At 46.5% G+C, this 26,416-nt stretch overlaps 1 protein-coding gene across 4 annotated transcripts in view; it reads right to left on the bottom strand.

The window, feature by feature from the left end:
* Positions 1-26,416, bottom strand: part of Rptor (regulatory associated protein of MTOR complex 1) — a 350,353-nt gene that overhangs the window by 67,880 nt on the left and 256,057 nt on the right. For all 4 annotated transcript variants that reach the window (XM_059272251.1, XM_059272252.1, XM_059272253.1 and 1 more), the window contains 3 exons: positions 24,387-24,470; positions 22,934-23,044; positions 365-439 (listed from right to left, as the gene is read on the bottom strand). In XM_059272251.1, the coding sequence (XP_059128234.1) occupies positions 365-439; positions 22,934-23,044; positions 24,387-24,470 (270 nt within the window). The remainder of the gene's footprint in view (positions 1-364; positions 440-22,933; positions 23,045-24,386; positions 24,471-26,416) is intronic.

Raw genomic sequence — 26,416 nt, 5'->3', positions numbered from 1 at the left:
TCCTTCCTTCAGTAATGTCAACATCTTGTCCTGTTAAGGGACCTTTGGGGCACCTGAGGCACCATACTATAGACATACAAGTATTCATCCATCTGTTCGTCTGTTCAAGGTGCAGGTTCTAGGTAATGGAGATACCACTGCTGGGCAGAGACGTGCAATGGCAGCTGACCGAATGGCACAGGAAGACCAGATTCTCGCTTGAGGCAGGAGGAAATGGAGCAGTGTGCACTGTGGGCACTAAGTGGCCGTTCATGTGTAACTGTGGAGCACCTCTCTACCTGGCCCTCAGAGAGGAAGGGCAACACCTAGTGTGTGAGTAGAGGCAATCCCATGCTGCCTGAGAGATGCGTGGCTCAGTCCTTACTGGCATATATGGATCTGCCAAGACGGAAAGGAAGTACTTGTGACCGTTGTCCTTCACGAGGTCAGCCTGGCACGACTGGAGGAAAAAGGAGACAGAAAGGTCATGAGTGCAGGAACCAGTGGGATGTGTCTTACGAAGCAGGGGCATGCAAACACGCTGAGAACACTTCGTGATTCTGCAGCTTTCCTTGCAAGTCCAGTTTTCACTTGGGAAGAAGCTCTGGTTGCTGCCCTTGGAGAAAAGGCTGGAGTCCTACAACTCTCAGAAGAAAAGCACAGCACCACTCTAACAGGCCACTGGGTTGCAGGCAGCTGGTTAGCGACTGTGCTCCCACCCCTACCCTCCTCTACTTAGTCCAGACTTCTCCTCACAGGCTTCCCGCTTCTGCCCATGTTCACCAGCCCAGCAGAAATGAAAACATTGATATTTTATTTATTTATTCTCTATTTTTATGTAGTTGAGTGTTTGATTTTATGTACGTAAGAATGAGCAACACATGTTGTAGGTAATGGAGATGACTACTTGGTGCTCTTGGTCTTTTAGGTTCTAGTTTTTGCTGAGATCCTTTTTCTCAGACCCACTTCTTCTCAGGTCCCTTCCCCCATCTCAGACTCCTCCCCTCCTCTCAGGGTCCCTTTCTCAAAGGCTCTTCCTCCCAGGTCTGTGTCCCTCCCCATATCAGACTTTTCCCTTCCTCTGAAGTTTCCCACTTCATCTCAGGCTCCCCTCCTCTTGCCTTTCACATGAGGATACTCAAGAGTACTCTTGTTTCTCTAGTGCTGGTACCTGCCGAAGCTTCTGGGGATTTTGTCTGGATTCATGCCATACAATATTTAATGGAAGCCTCCTAGAGACTCCCCTATTCCTAAGCAAAGAAAGAGCTCTAAGATTCAAGGACTAACACAAGTGCTCAAGAAGCCACCAGACGTGCAGCCCTTTCTAACTCAGTGGACTCCCTCCTGTGAACACAGTCCTGTCTGGGTGGTCATCATGTGCCACAGTGGAGGCCCTGCTCATGAGAACAATGGTTCTGTTCCAGAGATATAGTCAGTCAAGTCCGGCTGCTGACTGCTGAGGGAGACAACTAAGTGGACAGCTGTGATATACAATGAGACAAGCTGGCAACACCTGAGAAGCCACACGTGGTGGTGGTGGTGGGATATGCTTTCTGGAGGACAACAAAGCAGAATTAAGAAGGAGAAAGGGAAGGGCAAGACGGAGAAGAAGAAGGAATAGAAGGGAAACAGGCTTAGAACGTGGGGTATGAAGAGGCAGGTGACCAGGCGCTAGGCGGCACTGGAGAGCCAGCAGAAGCTGAGAACAAGGGACAGTGTCTCCAGATCAAGGCCCAAGGTCAGCTGTCAGCAACACTGTTAATATTGATAACCTGACTTAGAATGATATAGGAGACAAACCTCTGGGCAGGTCTTCAAGGGAGTTTCTTTACAGTTGAGCCAGCTGAGGTAGGAGAACCCTTCCCTAACGTATGTGGCACTGTTCCATGGATTGGGGTCTGGATCACACAAAGGAAGTGAGCTGAGCAGCAGCATTCATTCACTGTCTCTGCTTCCTGACTGCACTCTGACAGCGAATGAATGCTGCTCGTGCTCCTGCTGCTGGGACGACCCTGCCACCGGACTGTGCCTTTCAACTTGAGCCCAATAACCCTTCCTCCTCTAAGTGTCTCACCCAGCAGTAAAGAAAGCACCAACGACAGGTCATAGTATGGCTGGGGGCAGAGGAGGGACCATGAGAAAAGCACTGAAGGGCATGGAAGGCAGGGTGCGGAGATGGGCGTGCACTGCACGGAGACGCAGACACAGGCAGAGCACCACTCAGGAGGATGCACAGAAGCCTGGAGCTAGATCAGAGCTGATGTCATGTGGGTATGGTGGTACAAAAGCTCCTCAAGGTGAGTAAGAAGGCCTTGGCTGTTCATGGCATGGGTGTGGCCACCGTGGGAACTGTGGAGGGCATGGCTTCGGCTCTCCCTCTTTCCACTGGTTCTACTTTCCACTAGGCTGAATGATTAGGGGGCATTATTTGAAAGCTCTGGTTCTTCACAGGAAGGACATGATCTGGCCTTAGACATACAGAAGTTGAGGATGATGTTGTGGGAGGCACCAGGAGGATAAAAGGAAAGAGGAAATGGTTGCAGGTCAGGTTCTCACTCCCTTCAGTGAGGCTCCCAGTTGAAGTTTAGAACTCCATGCTTAAGTGTAAAGAGTCATGTGATCCATGAATGAAGGGTACTGTAATCCTCGGAGAGAGATGGTAAGGCCTTCTGGGACCAGTACCCAGGGTGATGTGCCACCTTCTCACCAGCTCCCAAAAGCTCTGTTCTAGGCGCAGAGGCCCTCAGGGAACCAGACTTGGACTTAAGCACTGAGGATGAGAACAAGGGATATCACATTCTGCTTTAGGACCTTCCTCCTTCCAGGGCCATGCACATGGGCTCTGCTGGGTGCTCAGTGTGGACTCTGCATGACCCTCCCTTTGTCAAGGGCCCAGGAGAATTTCTCTTGGTGGTGATAAGCGAGTTCATCAGGTGGACACTGGCTCTGTAAGGTGGAATTAGACAAGATGGAGGTGGTTGGCTTAGCTGCAGGCTTTTGACCCCAGCTCCTGCTCATCAAGCCACACACACATCATAGACTTCCCAGCTTTAATGCAGGCAGTTAACAAGCCAGAAGCCTCAAACTTCATCCTTGTAAAGACCTGGCCCCCAGGGCTAGGAGACTGCCCACGTCAGCGTCAGCGTCAGCAGCAGCAGCAGCAGCAGCAGCAGCGCAGTTCAGGGAGGAAAGACACCTTCCTTTGTTTTTAAATCAGAGCTGACAAGTCAAATCAAAGCCCACACGTTTACAGGAAGCTCCTTAAGCACAGCTCATCTGAGAGTAATAAACTGTCATTAATTCATATCCTCCTAATTCTGAGTGCGAGCCTCCAAGTCAGGAGATCTGAAAGGATCACTTTAATAAGCCTTCAAAAGCAGAGTCTGGCGATTATGAGGCATATATTAAAAGATTTCTGTTTTGATAAGCTTGTCACGCCACTGCAGAGCGGCAGTAATGGCTGCTCTTCACACGTCTGCTTTCATCACCAGTGCTCACAGGTGTCATGTGTATACTGGTTTCCACTGCATGCCTCCATGCATGTCCCTCCCCCAGCAGCTCCACTTGCTCAGGAATGAGGTGCAATTCCCTTAACCTGCTTTCTCTTAATGAGTCAGTCCTAGGCCAGCAGCCTCACTGAGTTGGAAAGAAAGCAAGGCTACAACATAGCAGGGCAGGAAAGCCAGTGAGAGCTCATCCTCTGTGGAGGATGTGGGGGCTCTGACCATGCTGCACATGCTAAGCAGTGCCTTCTCACACCAGGAACAGTGATGATGACATATTAAGGCTAGAGTAAGAAGGAGGTGAGAAGGAAAAGCAGGAAAACGGGTTTTTCTTGGCGGACCGCCTCTGCCAATGCAACCCACTCCAACCCCTGTAAGTCTGTCTCAGGGTTTCAGGGAAACAGGAAGAAAGGCGGGAGGGGGGGGGGCGAAGGTGAAGAAGCTGCTAGTCTGACTGTCCAGCAGCTGCAGTTGAACACTGCTAAGGGAGCAAGTCCTGGACCAGCTGTGCAAGTGAGCTTCCCTACTCCAGATGTTCTGCTAAAGGATATCCTGGGGAGAGACCTGACTTTGCTCTCCTTACTTCAGAAGACCACAGAGTATAGGAAGAGAACTTCACAACATTACCATGTCTGACAGGGGGAGGTGCGGGGCAGCATAGGGCGACCATAAGAGATTCCATCTATGAATGTACGGCCCTGTGCTTTCCAGTGTGAGCACAGAGAACTCTAGGGATGCTGGAGGTGACTCAGCCCAGAATGCAGTTTCTTTCTTGTCATGAGAAGCAGGCATATGACATTTGGAAGGCAGATGTTTTCAGCAAGAGAAAACTGCTGTGAAGAGTGGCCTTGGTGGGTGATTAGCATAGCACAGGGAAGCTGCAAGGAATCTGGACACCGGAGGAGGAAATGAGGTGCCTGTACACCTTGGGCATAGCACCAACAGAACCTGGAGATGGAGGAGCACAGTGGGGATCTCACTGTTCTTCAGGATGCAGCAGAACATATAGCAGGAGGTCTGAGCTTTGCAGTCCCCACAAGCTGAAACCTGAGCACAGCTGCTTTCCCACAAGCCCAGTGATGTGTATTGTCACTTTCCAAATGTGGCTTATTAAATATTGAAAAACCTGTTGGCAATGCTCTTAGATGCACCTGTGTGTAAGGTAGCCCTAAAGAGGAGGAGGGACCACGATGCTGTGCCTAGTATGGATGTGAGAGGCACGTGTTGGGCCCTTCCTCCACACTTCTGTATTTGTACCTGCCCCCTCATAAAATCCATTAAGGTTAAAAAACCCAAATTCTATGGAAGGCTCCCCTGCCACTCTGTGTGCTCACTCTTCTGTTTGTTTCTCACATGCATTTTTGTTACAGACACATAAGCAAATATGAATTTACACACTCAGCTAATTTCCCCAAACCAAAAGGTCTAACATGACAAGATGCCTGAGTCTTGTTTTTTTTTTTTTTCTTTATAAAATTTTTATTGCTACATGATGCAGGACAGGCAAGGAAATTATGAAGCTGCGGCAAGGGAAAGGGGTGCTCCCTGAAGCCTCTGCCAGTAGGGCATCAAGAACTCTGCATGGTTCGCAGCATCTGCTGTTCAGGTTGCCACACAGGGCAAGATCCCTGTTACAGAGCCACTTGTAGGAATGTTAAAATGGCAGGAGGTCCTGATGAAGACTAAGCAGCATATGGACTTCTCCCTTCCTAGTTGGAAACTCACAGTGTTCTAGGAGCCTCACAAGAAACCCCACTTACAACCAAAGCTCCACCTCTTGTGCAACCTTGTGACCTATGGCTTTATCTTGTCGGATTACAACCCTACCCAAGGCACCTTTGGAGTGTACCATCTCACTCACCAAAAATGAAAACAAAGACATGGAGGCTTCTTAGCAACCCTTTGAGTTGTAACCTGGCTACTGCTGAGACACATAGGTAGGACTCTGAGAAGCCCTCAAACATGTTCCCCGGGGGGTGTCATTAATTCCCCGAGTGCCTTTCTTCCTACTAAACTGGCACTTAAATATATGTTAAAATGTCTTTTTAATAAGCCCAGCTCTGTTTCACACTGGCCCATCCTGAAATCCTTTTCTGGGTGTGACAAAGTCAAGGACTTGGCTTTACTGGAGTGGAGGTCCCCAAAGGGACTTCTTCCTTGGCTGTCTCTTGCTGTTTCACATGTATCATAGGGTACAGTGTGATAATCTGATCCCACACCTTTACTTTTCTCCTTGCTCTTTTCACAGTTCCTGACAGTATCCCGCAGGCACCCTTAGCACTGTGGACTTAACCAGCGCCTATGGATGCCTGGACTGCCCAGCGGAGCCATCTCTTGTCAAACAATGCTACAATGAACGTCTAGTAAGTTATTTCCTGTGCCAGTGTGCAGAGCTATCGTGTGAATTCCCAAGGTAGACTGCAGATCAAAGGCAAGTGTCTTGGTTCTGAAGTTTATACCACTTGGTGCTTTTTGCAGCAGCACAGCATCTTGTGAGATGCTTCTACTCTGGCTTATTTCATAAGCAAAAAAAAAAAAAAAAAAAAAAGTTACTGTGGGGCTGGAGAGATGGCTCAGTGGTTAAGAGCACTGACTGCTCTTCCGGAGGACCCAGGTTCAATTCCCAGCACCCACATGGCAGCTAACAACTGTCTGTAACTCCAAGATCTGACACCTTCACACAGACACACATGCAGGCAAAACAAATAAGTTAAAAAAAAAAAAAAAGGTTATTGTATCAGCAGCCTCACTGTGCACTTAGAAAAAGCAACCTCACATTGTCAACAACCGTTTGCATCAACTTTTTAAAAAAGATTTATTTTATGTATGGGTCATACTTCATGCATGACCATGTATGTGCAGTGCTTGAGAAGGCCAGAAGAAGAGAACAGGGTGTCAGATCCCCTGGGACTGAAGTTACAGAAGGTTGTGAGCTGCCAGGTGAGTGCTGGGAACTGAACCCAGGTCCTCTCTGTAAGAACAACAAATACTCTTAACCACTGAACTACCTCTCCAGACCCTGTATGGATCTGCCAGCAAACTGCTGCTCTCCGTTTGACCACTTGTCTCTGGAACTATCGGTGGTGTTTGTGGTTTTTGTTTCTTGGAGCCCTTTGTGCGTGAGGGAACCCATTCTTTTACCTGTGGCATAGGGTTAAATATTTCTCTAAAATTTATTTGTACTCAAGTAAGTTTCTTTCCAAAGACATCTAAATTTGGAACTGTAGTTTAAACAGGTCAATCACCTCCAGGTTAAAAGAGAATTTGCCTGGCTTCTCTTCTAATACATCTAGGGGTTTGTTTTTATGTTAAAGAAGGTATCTCTTTAACCTGAGTCCTACTGTTCAAGCCAATTAATCTCTTGTCACTCAGCTTTCTGTCACTGTAATAGAACACCTTGAATACTCAACTGAACAGAAGGAAAGGTGTGGTGGCACATGGCTTTAATCCTAGCACCCAGGAGGCAGAGGCAGGAAGATTACTGAGTTCAAGACCAGCCTGGACTACAGAGGGAGTTCCAGGACAGCCAGGGCTACACAGAGAGAACCTTGTCTCTCTCTCTCTCTCTCTCTTTTTTTTTTTTGGTTAAAAAAAGGAAGGAAGGAAGGAAGGAAGGAAGGAAGGAAGGAAGGAAGGAAGGAAGGAAGGAATTTTTATTCTAAATGATGGTTTAGGTCTCTGGATGCCTTTGGGCCTATGGTGAGGCCTGGTACAACCCATTCTTCATCACTGAAGCTTCATGGTTAACTATGGTCTCTGGGAGGACAGGGTCTCTATCACTCTTCTTCCTGTCCAGGATTCCCTGCCTCTTCTTACTCATCTCTCCACTTGAAGCTGAGAATGTGTTTGTCTACTTCCAGAAAAAGAGCCCGTTGGTAATTTTACTGGGATCATATTAAAGTTATAAATTAACTGAGAGAGCACTGACGTGTTTATGACATGGAATCCTCTGTAAGAGAGCAGGGTATGTTTTTATTTGCGGAAGTTGATTTTGTGTCTCTAAGGAATGCTTTAAGGTGCTGTTTGTGACAGCTTTTCCCATCTCAGGTTAGATTATTCCTGGATTTATGATCTTACCACACACAGGCTGCTCTTTCCTGTCTAACCTAACGGTTGCTACTTCAGCTTCTGTAGATTACTCCTTCTACCTCACTAAGTTATTTTATTAGCATTAATAGACCCTTTGGGTTTCCTAGACATAAACTTACACCACTACACACAGAACTGGGGCTGGAATGCACTTGCTCCCTAGAACTTACTCCAATACCTTGAATGACTTCTGTTATGTATGTAGACCTTACACTGTCACCAAGGGTCCCACAGAGCTATGTCACAGAGGTCTCCCCACCTGCTGCTGAGGTCAAGATCTTTTTTTTTTTCTTCCTTCTTCTTTTTCTTTTAAGACAGAATTTTGTTATGTGGCCCTGGCTGGCTTGGAACTTGCTATGTAGACCAGGCTGGCCTTGAACTTAGACCCTCACCCCCTTCTGCCTCTTGAGTACTGGGATTAAACACATGCCTAGTTTCAATAATAAAATCATATCATCGTCATCGTCATCATCATCATCATCGTCATCGTGTGCACATATGCCATGGCACTCCTGTGGAGGTAAGAAGTCAATCTGTAGAATTGGTTCCTGACTGTCCACCAGCTGTGACTGTGAAGTCAGCGACATCAAGGGGGACACATCTTTACCCTGCCCAGTCACAGCTAGAAGACAGCATGAAGGTATCTTCTAGGAACATGGCTTCCTCATGGTAAAGGGAGATTAGAAAAACTCGGAAATATAAAACTAAATTCACCCCAAACCTAGAGACATACAAAAGAAGCCTGGTGGTTTGAATGAGAAATGTCCATATAGGCTCATGTATTGGAATACTTGGTCCCTGGTTGGTGGTGCTGTCTGGGGAGGCCATAGAACCTTTAGGAGGTGGAACCCCGGAGGGGGAGGAAGTATGTCATTGGGGTGGGTTTAGAGTTTATTGCCTTGCTGTTTCTGATCTGTGTTTATGGCTGAAGATGTGAAAGAGGGTGAGTCAGAATTAACTCTTCATCCATTAGTCACCTTCGGCCTTGGTGTTTAATCATAGCAACAGAAAAGGAACTAATACAAAGCCTAAATAATGAGAACAAACAACCCCTCCATACCCACACATGAAAAACAAACCCATATTGAGCTCCTAGACAAAATGGAAGTGAATAAAGAAACAAAGCAATGTTTGTAGCAAAGCCCAGCACATACCCAAACTGCTTTCATGAGCACAGCAAAGCTGGGGCTGGGCGAGCCGTGACTCTGAAGGGAGAGACCTGCTAACACCAAGAGCAAGGCACGTGTGAAAAGGGCCCTCATCTGTCTTCCACCCCAAGCCTGTCACTATGAGTCCCGAGAAAAACATGCAGCAAAACCTAGCAGGAGGTGTAGACCTGAGCAGCACTCCTCATGCTGCCCCGGCCATCAAGAGGTGAAGAGGGCTGAAGGAGAGATGGGGTAGGGTATGGAGGAGCCGAACCTTCCCACAAGAGGAGTCCCCACATGGGGTCTGGACAGAGAAGTCCTGAAGTGAGATGCGTACCTGGATAGTGCAGTTTGTGGTAAGGCACCTACACAGATCCCACTGTGACAAATGTCCACTAAGAAGCCCCTCATGGAGGAAACTGGGGAACAGAATCCACCATCATCTCAGGTTTCTATAAATCTAGAGCCATCCCCCAAGCAAAGCTTAACAGACAGGAAACACAGGTGTTTGGACACAGGAGCGGGCTCAGGAGGAGAGAGTCCACATTCGTCCCAGGGCAGTCCCCCAGAGGGACATTCCACAGTGCCAGAACTTGGGACACGGGCAACAACTGACAGGGAGAAAGCTGATCCCTGAGCTCTCTCCCAGTTGAGCTTTGTCTAAGTGAAGAGGGAAATGCAGAGAAAGGGAGGTGGTGAGGCTGAGTACCTGATCAAATTTGGAGAAAAATCACAGTTTGCAGAGGAAACAGCAGACATTTGGAGACTGCGAAGGGCACTGGTCAAAGGACTGAAGAAAGGAAAGTTCTGCTTCTTTCTTGGCTGTCTTCTTCCATGGAAGCCCTTCCCGAGGACTGTGCAGTGTGCACACAGGGTAAACCTCTTCGTACGCCTGACTTTGGATAATCCTACCAATACCAACTCAAGAGTGTTTTCCCACATTCCTTGACATTGTGCCCTTGATGTTCCCCAGTGGTGCTATAAATAAAACTTTATTAACTATAATTTGGAAGGTCTGCCTGAATTGCACATTAATTCTGTCTATGAAAAAAAAAAACCTCAATTAGCTGGAACTCAGCTTACACCAGTCCTTAATTAACCGCCTCCCTCCCTTATTCTTGTTAATTAGTAGAGACAGATGATAACAACAACTTGGGGAACTTATTAAAACCAAGCAGGCATGTCTTCTCTCACATGTGGATCTTAGCTTCAGATTTTTAGGGTTGTGTGTTTAATCTGGAGTGTCAGGAAACTAGAAAGGACCCACAAGACGAGGAGCGAAGGAGCTGTTAGCAGATGGGGGGATAATAGAACACATGTAGGGGCTGGAGAGATGGCTCAGCGGTTAAGAGCACTGGCTGTTCTTCCAGAGGTCCTGAGTTCAATTCCCAGCAACCACATGGTGGCTCCCAACCATCTGTAATGAGATCTGGCGCCCTCTTCCGGCATGCAGGCAGAACACTGTATACATAATAAATCTTTAAAAAAAAAAAAAAAAAAAAAAAAGAACACATGTAACAGTGTGGGGATACTGGCCTAACTCTAACCCTAACATTAACCTAACATTGACCTCTGGCTTCTGCATATATGTGTGCCCCCAACAGAAACATTCTTAGTGAAAAGGACATTTTCTTCCTAACTCAGTGCTTTTCTCAGTGACAGTATTCATATTCAACTGTGTGCCACAGTCTCTGGTCTAGTGTAAATTCCAGGGCAGTGTTAGGTTGCCTTACAGATGTGTCTGAAGCAAGCCCACTTTTTGTTTGAAAATTGAGGAGGAAACAATACAGGGTTGCCGAATGACCAAAATCCAAATATTTAGCTATACCACTCGGGGTACAGGGTACACATGACATGGCACAGGCTTAAAGCTTAAAGCTTAGAACCAAAAACCCAGGGCGCATGCATACTGTGAAGCCATCACCACCATCAAGGCTGAATCTAGCCCCTTGCAGGTTCACGTCCTTCCCCTGCCCTGACGTAGCCACTGATCTGCCTTTCCTGACTACAGACAAGGAGACATCTTCTGCAACTGTAAACACAAGAAGCCATACAGTATACAGCTCTATTACCGGTGTCTTTCAAGTGACATGGTTATGTTAGGGTGAGCATGTGTTTTTGCTTTTTTAAATCTCTGATTAGCATGTATGCCTGTTAGTGTCCATTTAGGCTACTTCCAATATCAAACTATTAAGACAAAGCTATTTAGAGCTAGATGTGCTGGCCTGCTCCTGTAGCCGTAGTACTTGAGAGTCCGAGGACTGCCATGATCTCAAGGCCAGCCCCTAACCCCAAGAAAGCTACCATAAATATTCATGATACAAGTCTTTGTGTGACAAACGAGAACTCAAGAGTAGAGCTCGCCGGGCGGTGGTGGCACACGCCTTTAATCCCAGCACTTGGGAGGCAGAGCCAGGCGGATCTCTGTGAGTTCGAGGCCAGCCTGGTCTCCAAAGCGAGTTCCAGGAAAGGCGCAAAGCTACACAGAGAATCCCTGTCTCAAAAAAACAAAAACAAAAACAAAAACAAAAACAAAAACAAAAAAACAAAACAAAACAAAACAAAAACAACAACAACAACAAAAAAAGAGTAGAGCTCTTGGTGCCAAGCCTGATAACTTGAGTTTGATCTCTGGAACTAACACGATAGAGAAAACTAATGCCTGCAAGCTGTCCTCTGACCTTAAAGGTTTTCTTCTATGCAGACACACGATTTGGAACTATTTTTCTCACCCATGGCTTGTCTGTCCATGTTCATGTTGTCTGCAGACAGAAGACACTTCCATCTCCATGAGGACCATGCATGAAGTTACTTTGTGGTCTTGTGTGAAATATCTCAGCTTTACCAGTTGTCACAAGTTCTCTCCTGTGCATTCTTCTAGAAGTTTTATGTTACTGAGTTTTACACTTGGTTTTACATTTGGGATCCATTTTGGTGTAACTGTTTAATGTGATTCACTTTTCAGCACATGGATGTCCAACTGTCCCAACCGCTCAATTGTTGAGAAGACAACCTGTTCTCCACCAGCCTGTTTTGAGCCTTTGTTGAACACCAATCCTCTCTTGTGTATGTGGGTGTACTTGCTGGCTTTACTCTATGACACTGTCAGTCCACTTTGATGCCATCTTAGGTTTTTAGTACTGTGGATTTAAAGCAAGTCTTGAAGTTGAGTCGTTTACAGAAATATAGAAGCTTTGGTCTATTTCAAAGTTGTTTTGGTCATTGTGGGTTCTTTGCCCATTTCCACATGGATTTTGGAGTCAGGGTCTTGGACATGAACTGTCTTCTGTTGACTAAGGTGTTTCCTAATTCCTTGTCACTAGGATTTGTAGAGTTTGATGAATATCTTTTATGATCTTTTGTCAGAATTTGGCTGTTATTTCATAAGACATCTTTATTTTAATTTCAACTTCTGATTGTTGATTAATAATATTAAGACATAAGTTGATTTTTCTGTATATTAATCTTATAACCAACAGACTTGTAATAGTCTTATAAGTTCTGTTGAAGTTTAAAAATAGACTCAATCAGATTATAACACACTGTTTGAACAAAGACAGTCAGTAATACCTTCTCCTGTTCTACCCAGAGGGGTTTTTCTTCTTCCTTTGTATAACTGAGAATTTCCAGTGCAATAATGAAGTCAGGAAGTGAGAGTGGATGCCCTGGTCCTATTTCTGAGCTCAGCATTGGTCTTTCCTTATGATGGGCCATGGTGGCTGTAAATTTCTTACATGTGGGGCTTGTCAGTCAAAAAGGTTACCCTCCATTACTAGTTTTTATTCTTTTCTTCTTTATCATTTTATCTATTAAAAAAAATTTTTTTTTTTTTCAAGACAGGGTTTCTCTGTGTAGCCCTGGCTGCCCTGGAACTCTGTAGATCAGGCTGGCCTTGAACTCAGAGATCTGCCTGCCTCTACCTCTATAGTGCTTTGATTAAAAAGGCAAGAGCCACCACAGCCCAGGCAAACTTTTTAAAAATTATTTACTTATGTGTCTATGTGTGCTTGTGCCCTTGGAGACCAGAAGAGGGTATCTCATCCTCAGGAGGTGGAGTTAAAGATGTTACTGAGCCACCTGATGTAGGTGCTGGGAACCGATTCAAAATTTCCCCTGAGTATTGAGAGTATATGACTTCCTTCTTTTGTTGATATGGTCAGTCCATTTACTTATAATTGCTGTCTTAGTTTCATTCCTGTTGCTGTGATAAAACACCCTGACAGAAGCAATTTAAGGGAAAGGATTTTGTTTGGTTTACAATTCTGGGTTACAGTCCATCATGGGAGTGAGATGGGGGTGGAGCAAGGTACGAATTGAAGCAGCTAATCACATTATAATCAGGAGCAGAGAGAGAATGAATGCGTGCAAGCTCACTGCTCAGTTCATCTTCTCTATTCTTACACAGTACAGGACCCAACTCCAGAGAACGGTGCTGCACACAGTGGGCTGTGCTGTTCCACATCAACTAATGTAGTTAAGACGTGCCCACAAGCCAACCTGGCCTAGACAACCCCTCACCGAGACTCTCTTCCTAGTTGATTCTAGACCAGTGGTTCTCAACCTTCCTAATGCTGTGATCTTTAATACAGTTCCTCATGTTGTGGTGACCCCCAACCATACAATTATTTTGTTGCTTCTTCATAGCTGTAATTTTGCTACTGTTATGAATCATAATGTAAATATCTGATTTGCAGGATACAGGAAATGAGACCGCAAAGGGGTCATGACCCACAGGCTGAGAACCACTATTTTAGATTATCAAGTTGACAATTAAAACTCACCTTCACAGCTATTAAACACCTTTACAATCCTGAAAGAAAATCTACTAGCCGTGATGTATTTACGAGAGAGAGAGAGAGAGAGAGAGAGAGAGAGAGAGAGAGAGAGAGAGAGAGAGGTGCGTATGTGCATGACAGTGAATCAGTGAATGTGGAAGGCAGGTGTCTTCCTTGGACATTCCATCCCTGCCCCCTTTTTTGGAAAGACAGCCTCTCATTGAGCCTGGAGCTCACTACCTGGCTAGACTGGTTGGACAGAGAGCTCGAGGGATTTACCTGTCTCTGCCCCTTGGTGCTGAAACTACAGATACACTCAGGTTTTATGTGGGGGCTGGGGATCAAATTCATGTCGCCGTGCCTTCGCAGCCAGCCCTTTAGCAATTGAGCTGTGTCTCCAGCCTGCACACTGATGTTTATCTGAAATGTTCCACTTAGGTTTTTTGTATCTGTATTCAGAGGTCTACAGTTCTCTTGTGTTGTTTGTCTTTTGGTACCATTGCGTTACTTATCTTACGAAGCAATACAGAAAAGGGTGTGCTGCTACCCATATGCCTCTTCCTTAATGTTTGGAAGAATTCTCCATGGAAACCATCTGGACTTGTGGTGCTCTTTAATAGATACAAAGCTACCGAGATCGCCTGTTTCAGCAGGAACAAGGCTGTCTGTCAAGGTCACTCACAATATTTACCTCCCATCCTTTAGAACCATCAGTGCTATTGCCTGCCGTTCGAGTCTAGACCCTTCTCTCTGTGTCTCCTTTCCGTCTGGGTGATGGCTCCCCAGTTTACCAATGTGTTTAAAGCGGCAGCACAGGCTCTCCACAGGAGTCGGCCACTTTCTCAGTGGACTGCTCCTCCCCGTCTTCTCTCTCCCTTTCTCCCACGCTTTTCTTTCACTAGCACCCTAGGTGGAAGCGGAGGCCAGGATCTGAGTCTCCCTCTTCCTAACATATGCAGTCAGGGGCCTCAGCGTTGTTTAGCTGGGTTCCAAAGACTATTCAGTTTTTATTTGATGAAGAAAATGCTTTAGAGACTTTCTCTTTTTGAGGGCAGCTTGGGCTATGTAGTGAATCCCAGGCCAGCCAGGGCTACCTAGTGAGACCTAGCATCAAAAAACAAACAAAAAAAACCCTTCCTTTCTGAAAAGCTTATTAAAATTGTACTTCATATTTTAATATAAAGGTTCACATAGCTATAATTACAGTACTTAAACTATACATACACTTATAATACTTTAGGTAAATGTGTTATTTACAATTACAATCTATATTACACGTTTTCTACTTGAATGTTTATTTGGGGACTAGAGCTTAGTGCAGTGCCTGCTGCTCCACAAGCATGAGGACCTGACTTCAGATCCTCAGCACCCACACAGCTATCTGAGCATACACTGGAGATATGTGAGGAGGGACAGAGACTAGAGGATTCTGAGGGCTCTCTGGCCAGCTAGTATAGCCCATCAGTGAGTTTCAGGTTTAGTGAGAGGTGACAGTGATTGAAAAAACACCTGAAGTCGACATATGACCTCTACATGTTTGTGCACACATGTACACAATGAACACACACACACTGATTTAGAGTGTCACCCACTGCAGTTGCAGGGCACACTGTGATTCAGTACTTCTAACTGGCTGTAGTGTGTGCTCAGCCTGGGAGGTGGCCTACCACTTGAGAAGAATGCACACCCTCAGCGTGTTACATCTTTCCTTCTCTTATTCTGTTCATTATCTAGTCAACACTCCCAAGTCTCCAACTGGAATTCTGGCTCTACCCTATGTTCGCTCCATGGGCCCTCTTTTGGCATTAGAGGACTTTTGTTACCACACAACACCCTGGCTACAACCATGCCCAGCAGCCTTCTTTGGCTCCATGGCAGACTGGCATAACCTTTCCTAGCTGTTACTTTCAACCTATTTGTGCCTTTTTATTGAAAATATATTCTTCTGTGGGCAGCACACAGTTTTTCCTTACTTTTAACCTGACCTGAAAATTCCTCCTGCACTGGTTACTTTTCTCATTGCTGTGATGTGCAGCCTAAGGGAGGGAGAGGGATCTGGCTGGCTAGGGCAGCCCACTGTGGAGGGGAAGGCAGGCTGTGCTGCTTGGAGCAGAGGAGAGAGCTCAGCTGGCTTTCTCCTCACGAGCATCCTGCAGCCCACAGTAAGGGCAGGCTTTTCTCTCCAGTTTCTTCTTTCTAGAAACATCTTTGAAGATACAGTCAAACATGTGCCTCACCACTGCTCTGGGCGTTTCTTCTTCTGTTGTTGTTTGAGAAGGCACTGGCTGTCCTGGAACTAGGTATATAGACAAAGATCTACCTGCCACTGCCTTTCAAGTGCTGAGAATAACATCGTTTGCCTCCACTCCTGGCTCTAGGTGTTTCTTAATCCAATTATGCTGAACATCGGACTTAGCCATGCACTCCTCCTTTGCTTTAACTGTGGTGTCTAGCTTGTGCATGTCTTAGTTACTGATCTAGCACAGCTCACCTTTCCCTGAATTTCTGATCATTCTCTTCCCTTCCTTTTTTGGTGCTATGTACGTGTGCGTAAGATTTCATATTATCTTCCCTGGGCTGTTGTGCGGGACAGTTTTATGTTAACTTGACACAAGCTAAAGTCACCTGAGAGGAGGGGACCTCAATTAAGAAAATGGCTGTAGGCCATTTTCTTAATTAGTGATTGACGGGAGAGGGCCATCCCTGAGTTGGTGGTTATGGGTTCTATAAGAAAGCAGGCAGAGCCGAGCGGTTGTGGCGCACGCCTTTAATCCCAGCACTCAGGAGGCAGAGCCTGGCAGACCTCTGTGAGTTCAAGGCCAGCCTGGTCTACAGAGATCCAGGACAGGCACCAAAACTATACGGAGAAACCTTATGTCAAAAAAACAAAACAAAACAAACAAACAAACAAACAAAAAACCAGGCAGCTCTTGCCTCCAAGTTTCTGCTCTGACTTCCTTCAGTGATGAATAGTGATATGGAAGTGTAAGCTAATTAAACTCTTTCCCCCCACATCTTACTTTTGGTCATGGTGTTTCATCACAGTAACAGTAACCCTAACTAAGACAGCTGTCTTTAATTCCTGTGGTGTCTAAAGGGTTATTTATGGAATGTTATGTTTCTTTTTTTAGGGTGATAGAAATCTAGCCCAGGGCCTCAACCCCTGGACAAGCCCAGTTCAACACCTTTAAGAGTCAATATGCAGGTGACACAGACCATTCAAAGTCTAAGAGCCAAGTAAGAGGACTTCTTTAGTCTCTCTTCTCCCAACCACGTGCAGTTACTAGGAGTTCTGCTTCCAAATGCTGTTATTTCCAGGATACACCTACCATGAATGTTCAGATAATTATCTTTCTAAATGAGATTTCAATGTCAAGGGAAGGAACCCCAGGCATCCACACAGCACTCACTGACCCAGAGCCTCCCACTGCCATCATGCTTCAGTCTGGTGGTAGGGATCTTCTCTGTGTGCCTTTACATCTCCGGTTTGCCTCCATCCTTGAGACACCAAGCTGACAGTTTTCTTTGGAGCTTAGAGGATGTTGCTCCATCAGCTTCTTCCATTCTCACACCATGGCCCTGCAGTCTGCTACGGTCCTAAACTTTGCCCACCTGTCGCTTTTCCTCCTGGCTGCACTGCTGTAGCCATTTGGTCATTTCCTGCGGCTGCGGTGTGCTGAGCTTCCGGGATCTGTGGTTTATAGTTTTCATTGGAAATGAAAAAACTTTCAGTTACTACTTCTTCAAATATTTCTATGTCCTTCAAGGGGCCAAATACGACGTGTGGAACCTTTTGCAGTTGCTGCATGGCTCCATAACACTGAATTCCCAGAACTTTCCCTTCTCATGTAACCCCATTCCCACCATCTCCTGTGAGGCTGAATTCACTGCTGACCACCCCAATGGGTCTCTCCTGTCACATGCTGTTGTTTTCATCCCCAGACCTTTGGTAACTCTTCTAATGTGTGGAACAGATGTCTGCCTCTGTCCCATGTGCTTGTCTGCCAGGCCTGACATCTGCAACAGCTCTGAACAGAGTTCCATGGATCGATTTTCTTCTCATTATAGGTCTTACTTCCTCTCACCTGTCTGGTCATTTGACAACAGCGTTAAAGGTAGTGTAACAAGGCACAGGGAGTGACTCTGGAAGGTTGACTCTGAGAGCAACCTCCTCAGAGAACAAGAGGACTCTGAGGAGGTACTCCCTGTCCTGAGCCAGTTGTCTCAGGTGAGTGTTCCTGTAATATGCACTGCCCCTCTATATTGTTCATAGGATCGCCTGCTTTTCTTCTGCCCACATTTTTTTTTTCAAGAGTTGTATTATGTGTCTGTGCACACACACATAGTCACCATATATATGTAGGAGGCCATATGCATGTGTATGACCCCTTGGAGCTGGAGTTACAGGTGGTTGTGAGCTCTGTGACACGGGTGTGGGGAACTGAAAACTTGGGCTTTTTGAAGAGCAGCCATCTAGCCAGCTCCAAACCCACCTTAAGGGCTGGATAACTCTTGCCCTTTGCTTGGGTCCTCCAAGACCCTCCAGGAGAGTGGCACACAGTAGTGTTCCTCAGATTACTAGGGAGAGAAGAATCCTGAAGTGCCTTTAGCAGAGTCTAGCCTGAGCAGGCATTGTCCTTCTCAGACCCCCAAAGCATGCCAGAAAACTGGGTGGCTGCAGCATAACAATGATGGAGCAGTGGCAACAGGCTTGTCTCTATGCATAGGATACCATAGCTGTAGAGTCCTACGTTACAGGCCATAGGTCACCTCATCTGTAGAGTGCTGTGTGTTACAGACCATAGGGCGTCTCATCTGTAGACTATGATGTACTAATGGCCCAGAGGTCACCTCATCTGTAGAGTGCTGTGTGTTACAGACCATAGGGCGTCTCATCTGTAGACTATGATGTACTAATGGCCCAGAGGTCACCTCATCTGTAGAGTGCTGTGTGTTACAGACCATAGGGCGTCTCATCTGTAGACTACGATGTACTAATGGCCCAGAGGTCACCTCATCTGTAGAGTGCTGTGTGTTACAGACCATAGGGCGTCTCATCTGTAGACTATGATGTACTAATGGCCCAGAGGTCACTTCATCTCTAGAGTGCTAGGTAATATGGACCCTCACAGTGGCAAACTTGGAATTACCTGGGGCACATTGAGCTTGGTAGGGAGGCAATTAGATGGCAAGGCCAGATGTGAGGAAGGGAGGAGTGGCTGCTTAAGCCTACATGGAATTTTTTTGTCTCTGGGAATTATGGCCAAGGTCATTAAAAGAAGGAAATTAGGCTCAGTTTCAACCAGAAACATTTCAGAACGTTCCTCAGCAAGATGATTTGCCGTTGAACAGGTTAGGAAATTAACTCACAGGATGGTCTCTGGTGCCTGCAGGCAGTTACAAGAACATTGCAGGCAAGGGCATTTCCAGGTAAGCACTGGTATCATGCACACAGCCTTCAGCATGTTGCAAATGCAAATCGAGATTGTGCGTTTGCTTAGAATGCTGTAGCATTTGTGCTCACAGCTGAGTGCAGCCCCTGGGGCATAAGAAACCAATGTGTCCAGGAGATAAGTAAGAATTGAGAGTAGCTGAAACATGATTCTCTACCCACTGGAACATGGTGGACAACTATAACTTCAGTGACCATATCATGGGACGCACTGTTAAGTTATTGCTACCTGCTTTCAAATCCAACTCCTCCTCAGACTTCAAATGTAGGTATATTTATTTATCTTTAGGCAGAAAAATACTGAAAACAAAACAACTCAAACTGAAAACCATGATAACTAATTGGTTCCCATGTGTTCATGCAGCACTAGCAGAGTGCCTAGAGAGGGCCAAACTCCATGTCTCACTCAGAGTCTGAACTACAGACCTTGGTGCCCACAGTCACAGACCCATGCTGTGATCATTTCTGCTCTTGCTCCTTTGCCCTGGCTTTGCCCCATGGCAGACTCCCAGAAGCCTTTCCACGTGGCTTCACAGCCAGATACCAAGTAATACTGCCAATTCTAAACATGTTGACATAGAGGATGAAGATTATGGAGTAGAAAAGAAGCCATTTAAAAGTGAGTTCCTGAGAAAAGCCTTTTGTTTATGTAACTTGGCCCTTCAGTGAATCTGAATAAAAGTAAAATAGAAATAATCAAAAAGTATGAGCTCTGTGAGCCACAAAAGCAAGCTTCCGGTTTATCAAGCACATACTTCAGTGACACAGGTAAGACAAAAATGACATTGATAAACTGTTCCCTGAGGGACCCCACTTCACTGAAATTCACAAAAGAGCTTTCCAGGTCATGGTCCGGGTGTTTAAAACTTTGCTGCTGGAGGTGGACAGCCCAGGAGAGTGAGAGGGGGGTGCTCAAACAAATGGGCAGCAGGGTTCACCCCAGTCCACTAACTCCTACACCCAGTGCTGTGGCCAAGTTACCCTAACAAGGTGACTACGTGGTTGAAATTTGTAATATCTGATTATTACAGAGCATATAGGAGCAGCATTCACCAGTCAGCCAGGTGCAGAACACGAAGCCACAAGAGTCAAGTTCATCCCTGGAGGAGCCAAGGTGGGAGGCGTGTCTCAGCAACAGCATGGCAACTGTCCAGCAGTGCTCTAGGGTCCCGGCTGGGCCACAGCCCAGAAAAACCAGAGACCTGTGATTAGAGAGGTACCAGGCTGGCTGACGGTCTACGCAGACTATCCGAGAGACTGATAAGTAATCAACGGTTTGCTGCACAAGATGAGGAAGCAAACAGCAGTAAAATTCCAAGGTTCAACCACACAGAGAATAGGCAATGGAGAAGGCACTGTGATAGAAGTGTGTTCCTTAAGGAAACTCCCTCGTACAGCCTGCGCCACACTGAAGCTGTCCATGAGCACTTGTTCAGGAAGATGAGCATCAGGGCCAGTATAGTGCCTAGCTGAGTCTGAAGCTGACTGTGGGAGGGGCAGAGCAGGTGCCCAAGGGATCTGTCGTTAGAAAGGTCTGGGCTGAAGGAGTGAAGAGAGAGTGGCATGTGTGGGGTGGCATGCTGGCAGGACAGACAGAAGGTACAGTGTGGGATGTAGCACTTACAGTCTCCAGGCCAGCTGGTGGCTGGGGAAAAGGGGCACAAAGAATATGGCTGAACAAGGTCCAGGGTAGAGGGCGGACCATGGACAACCTCAGTGGAGCATACATAACATGGCACAGTAACAGAGAACAAGGAGGAGCCTGGGTCTCAACTTTGGTGACCAGGGAGAGGCTGGGGATGTGGCTCAGTTAGTAGAACGCTTTCCTAGCATGCATGAAACCCCATGTTCTACTACCATCACTGAACACATCTATAATCCCAGCACTTGGGAGATAGAGGCAGGAGGATCAGGAATTCAAGGATTCTATTCTCCATTGCCTCATAGGTAAAAGAACAGTCTGTAACACTGCCAAATCATGACCTCAATTCCCTGACCTGCAGAGACTTTGTCTTCCTGCCGCACAATTAGATCTAGACTCAGCCTCAGGCCATCGCACTCTGCTTGTCACAAGTCAGAAACATGACCCACTCACTCTTGTATTTTCTTCTTTGAGCTGCAAAGTCCCATTCATTTCATGAGGCTGATGCAAGAACACAGATTCTTCCTACACAATCCTCGTGCAGTGTTGTACACATGCATACACCCATGATGATACAGATAGAAGCTGGTTAGAACCTAGCTAGAAATGGACTTGACTCTTCTAGACCAGTGGTTTTCAACGTTCTTAATGCTGCGACCATTTTACACAGTTCCTCATGTTGTGGTGACCCCCAAGCATAAAATTATTTTTGTTGCTACTTCATAACTGTAATTTTGCTACTGTTATGAATCATAATGTAAATACCTGTGTTTTCTGATGGTCTCAGGTGACCTGTGAAGGGGTTGTTCAACACCACACCCCCAGGAGTCTCGACCCACAGATCTGTTCTAGACTGTCTCAAAAGCAGGCAGATAAGCAAAGTTGATGACTGCTAATGCCTCTTCACCTCCCTCCTCACCTGCCAGCCCCTCAAGCAGCCTGAATACATATCAGTGCCATTTACTCCTCATGCCAAGCTGGTTCCAACCTCATCTGGGAGTCAGTGTGCCCCTTCTGGAGTGCACACTGAAACCATGAAGGCCTTCCCTAGACACTTCCCCAGTCATCTACAACCCTGCAGAGGGTGGCATTCATCTTTGATGCCAACACATCTGGAACCTTCTCTGAGTCTGCCTGGGCACCCTGAACCTGCTCCACACTTGCACCCAGGGCTCTATCTCACAGCCTACGGCCATTAGCTGGGACACATCCCGATCGCTCAGGGTAGCCTGTCTTGTGCTACTGCTCTATCACCAGGTGGACTAGCAGGGTTTGAATGAGATGCTGCCTCTCCTGACTGCTGGTGGAGCTGGGAATGGCTCTCCTCATGGCCCGTCCCCTGCACCCACCTCAAATCCTCTCCTTCAGGGAGAACCTTTTTTCCTGTCACCTCTTCCTGTGAGCTACTTCACACTGGACCCATGTCACAAAGCAGAGTTTAGTTCTTACAGTTCTCTGCCCCACAGCCAGCTCAAGACAGTCGGAGGTTCATCCCTGCCCTCCCCACCATCCTCTGCTTGCTTCCAGTGCCAGCCTCCAGCCCTCTGTCACAGCAGCCCTCCTCACAGACTCATTGGGCTGACTACTCACTTCATGTCACTCCTGCTCCTATAAGGTGTTTATTTTTAGCTGTCTGTGTCTGTGTTCCCTAAGGGTAGTGAGCCTTCTGAGGTCAAGGACAGGGACAGCTAACCTCTTTGCCACCTACAGACCTTAGCACCCAATTTTTGTGGAGAAGACAAACGGCTGCAGGACCAGAAGACGTAAGGAGCTACGGATGACACAACTGCCAAGTGCTGGAAGTCACCTGTAAAGAAGGGACCATTAATGGTCCATCCAGGGCTATAGGCAGGATGGGGACAGACAGGACGGGTGGCGGGCTGAGCTCTGGGGCCAGTGCTAGCATGTTTAGAAACAGGGAAAGAAGGGTGTGGCAGGCAGAGCTGTGGTGGGGAGGCAGGCTGGGTCCAGGGCCACTCACTGCCATTGTCAGAAACACAGAGAAGGGCCTTAAGAATAGTTAGGCTATGGTCACAGTGCAGGTACCAGGGACACACAGAAGACAGACAGATGGGTGATCTGGCAACTGGTAGAGACTAGGGCTGGTTTTGGTCACCAGAGGCAGACGTTAGGGGAAGAGTTTTACTCAATCCTGTACAAGAGAAGACCTAGAAAGGGGGACAGCCACAGACTGCAAGCGTACACGTCCAGAAGAACAGGAGGGAAACACAGGAATAGCCGGTTCCACCTAACACCTGGGGTCACTGTCAGGTGGGCTGAGGTAGCTCCGGGTCCACAGGCAGAGCCTTGCTTCCTACCCTTGGGAATGAACAGAGGTTACTTACACTGTCCACAGCGAGGATTTTGGCCCAGATGAAGACAAGGAGTGGCCGCAGCTCTCGGGCTGAGCTCTGGAGCAGCTTCAGCACATAGGGGAAGATGCCCACCGACAGGGCCTGGAGGTAAAAGACAGTGTTAGCAGAGCCTGATGATCCCTGTCTACCCTTGCTGATTGCCTCATTTCACTCCTCAGGTTGCAAGCATTCTTGGCCTTTCCTCTTCAGGACCACGCTGGAGGAACCACTGTTGGATTTTTCTGTCCAACTTTAGACTTTTTCTTTCCTCCTTCAAATATGGTTCTTCCTATTTTTAGGCTTTTCTCCCTCCTCCTTCAATGCTAGCCTGCAACTGATCACTGTTGACAATATCTAATTAATGAAAACCTGAAGACTGCTAACCTGTTCATCCCATAGCACTCTGTAGCTGACCTCATGTAGGTAATTTCACTGTGTCACAATGGACAGCTATTGTTTATAATGTAAAATAACCAATTCATATAAAATGTCTAATTGTTTCATCAGTATTGTTCAAACTTCATTTATTTAATTTATTGTAAATAGGTGTGTATGTGTGTATGTGTACATTTGTATGTTGGAACACTTGTGTGTGCAGAGGAAGCCAACAGAGGTTTGGGTGTTTTCCTCTACTACCTCACCTGATCTTCTGAGATGGTCTTGTACTAAAGCCTGCTGGTAAGGGTAGATTGGCTGCCAATGACTTCCAGGGACCCATCCACCTATCTCTGCTTCCCCCAGTGTTGGAGTTACAGATGCAGGGTAATACACCAGCTTTCACGGGGGTGCTGTGGATCTGACCTCAGGTCGGCATGCTTACTCACAGGCACTTTACCCACTGACCCATCTTTTTAGCCCTAAACCTTTACTTGTAAAAATAGCCAAATAAGCTGTCCACACTGCAGAGTTGGAGGCTCTAAAGCTCCTTCAGTCTGCAGGCTTCCCCAGCTCTCTTTGGTTTCCTTATGATTTATTTGTTGGAAACATGGATCACTGCTTGGTTCTACTTCTGTTTTTGCAGAATGAGGACCCAGAAGAATTGTAGGCAGAAGTTTCCTGTCCCAACTGCCTACTCCCAAATAACCACACAGAGGCTCATATAAATGCTTGTCACTGACCAGCTCTTACAACCAATCACAGCAACCAATCTTCACAGTGTACAAAGAGATTATTCCATAGCAGAGAATGGTTCAGAACCGTGCCTAGGTCACTGTGCAGACAGTGTGAGGGTATGGACTTCCTGGGAGGACAAAAGGCCATGGGAGGCATATGCCCAACTGCCTGTGTGGCTCCTGGCTTTTGGAAAGTCTAACAATAAGGGGGACCAATGACAAAAGCACCAGGGAGAGAGTCGCTCACCCTGGCTCACATGAATGGCTGGTTCTGGTTTGGAGTTCACAGACTACTTCCCTCTCTTCCCCCAGGTAAGGCAGAAGGCACGTACCAAGCTCACCGCCCAGGGACCCAAGTCCAAAAAGCGTCCCAACAAGTCTAAGGCCCTCAGCCGGTGCACCTGGCTTAGCAGCACCTGGAAAAGCAAGAAAGATATTGAACAACAACAAAATGACACTGATTGTCACCTCTCTAAAAAAGCTCCAATGTGAGCTGGCAGCCCAGAAGGGGTCTGACAAGAAAATGTCCCCATGTCCAATGGTTCTTTTTTGTAGCTCAGCTGCTGCCTATGTAGTTCATGCTTTAGATAGGTTGAAAAAACACTTCATTACCCAAGTAAAATATGCCGCCTGCACAAAGAACATAGGAACATTCCACTGTGCTCAATAGGACCACCGCTGGTGGCATTGTTCTCTATGCATACCCTTGCCCAGATGAGTCTAAACCAGGCAATACCTTCTATTCCCACTTCCTTTCTCAACTGATGATGATACATGGTGAGGATGACTCCCCATCCCTAGACACCCATGGCAGTCTCTCTCCCAATGGCAGCACAGTATGTCCTCTGTATAAATGTACAGTTTGTTTAAACAGTTCCCCCAATGCTAGATATCACAATTCTGTGACAAATAGCCTAATCTGCACATCTCTGCACATTTTCACAACTATTTTCTCCTGAGGATAAATCTGAGAAGTAAAATTATAGGTTGCAACATCTGCATGACATTTCCACAGTGCCCTCGGCTAACTACCTCAGTCTTCTAACAAGAGGCCGTACCATGGCACTCACTGGGATGTGACTGGGTGAAGTACCCAATATCTCTTGGCTCTGATTTATTAATGATCAGTACAAGGTCAAACAATCCTTAGGAACAAAATCAGATAACAGTGACTGCTAATGGGCAACACTGTCCACTATTGTTTTATGTGAAAATAAGCATCATCAATGAAGACTATGGGAACAATGTCAAATATTACTTAGTTTTTTCCCCCCTCAAATAGCACGTCTCCTGTTTCTTTTATTGATTCATACCTTTAAAAAGTTGGAGTCCAACATGAATTAAAATTATTGTAAGAATACAGACTGGCTGTTTTTGGGTGTGTATTGTACTTCAAAAAATTAGAAAGTATGTGGTGTCGGGGGGTGGGATGGGGGGGCTGAAGATCTGGCTTGGTAGTTAAGAACACCAGCTGCTCTTGCAAAGGAACTGGCTTCAATTCCAAGAACCTACATAATGGTTCACAACCATCCGTAACTCCAGTTCCAGAAGATCTGACATCCTCTTCTGGCTTCTGTGGGTAGTGTGCATGTTATATAGACATACATGCAGGCAAAATACCCAGGTATATAAATCTTTTAAAAATTAAAAAACAACCAACCAAGAACCAAATTCCTGTTTCATGCTATCACAGATACAAGAAATCACAAATGACTGAGACCGAGCAGGTTCTAGTTCCTGTTCATTTGTGGCAGTCAGTCTATGAAACAGGGTCTGTCAAAGGTAACCTATGTTTGCTTCATGTTGTACAAACATTGCTCAGGTTTTTTGCATAAGACATGAAGAGAAACTGAGGCTGGGGGGGGGGCAAGGACCTCCCTCCAGCAGGGAGACCCAGGAACTTCGGAAGGCAGCCCATCATAGAGTACAGGGGCAGACAACATATGGCAGCAGCTTGGCCACCATATTGCCTCCGGACACAGTCCCGCACGTCCAGGCTCAGACTGTATCTGAAACAAGACGCACCGACAGCAAACACACCCGGGTGAAACGCTTGGGACTCTGTAGCAGCCGTGTAAGAGAATAAGCGCCCTGTAAATTCACTCTTGCCTTTCTTGCTTGATGTTGACTTTCTTTCTTTTCCTGTCTGGGGTGCCTCTGCCCACCTACCTCCCCGAGGAGGAGACGGCAGTTGTGGAGGGTCCCAGGCACAGCCACACAAAGCCATAAAGGCCCACAGACAGTGGCTATAGATGTCAGTCTTGACACATTGGAGGAAGTAGCAGTTGAAAAAGACATTCTCTCCTTTCTGTTGATTTCATTTTTAAAGGCAGAAAGGATGCTGAGGCTGGGTGGGAGAGGC

Source organism: Peromyscus eremicus, chromosome 8a, assembly GCF_949786415.1.
Source record: "Peromyscus eremicus chromosome 8a, PerEre_H2_v1, whole genome shotgun sequence".
NCBI classification, from domain to species: Eukaryota; Metazoa; Chordata; class Mammalia; order Rodentia; family Cricetidae; genus Peromyscus; species Peromyscus eremicus.
Note: the sequence above shows the minus strand (reverse complement) of the source record. Positions and strands in the feature narration are given on the sequence as shown.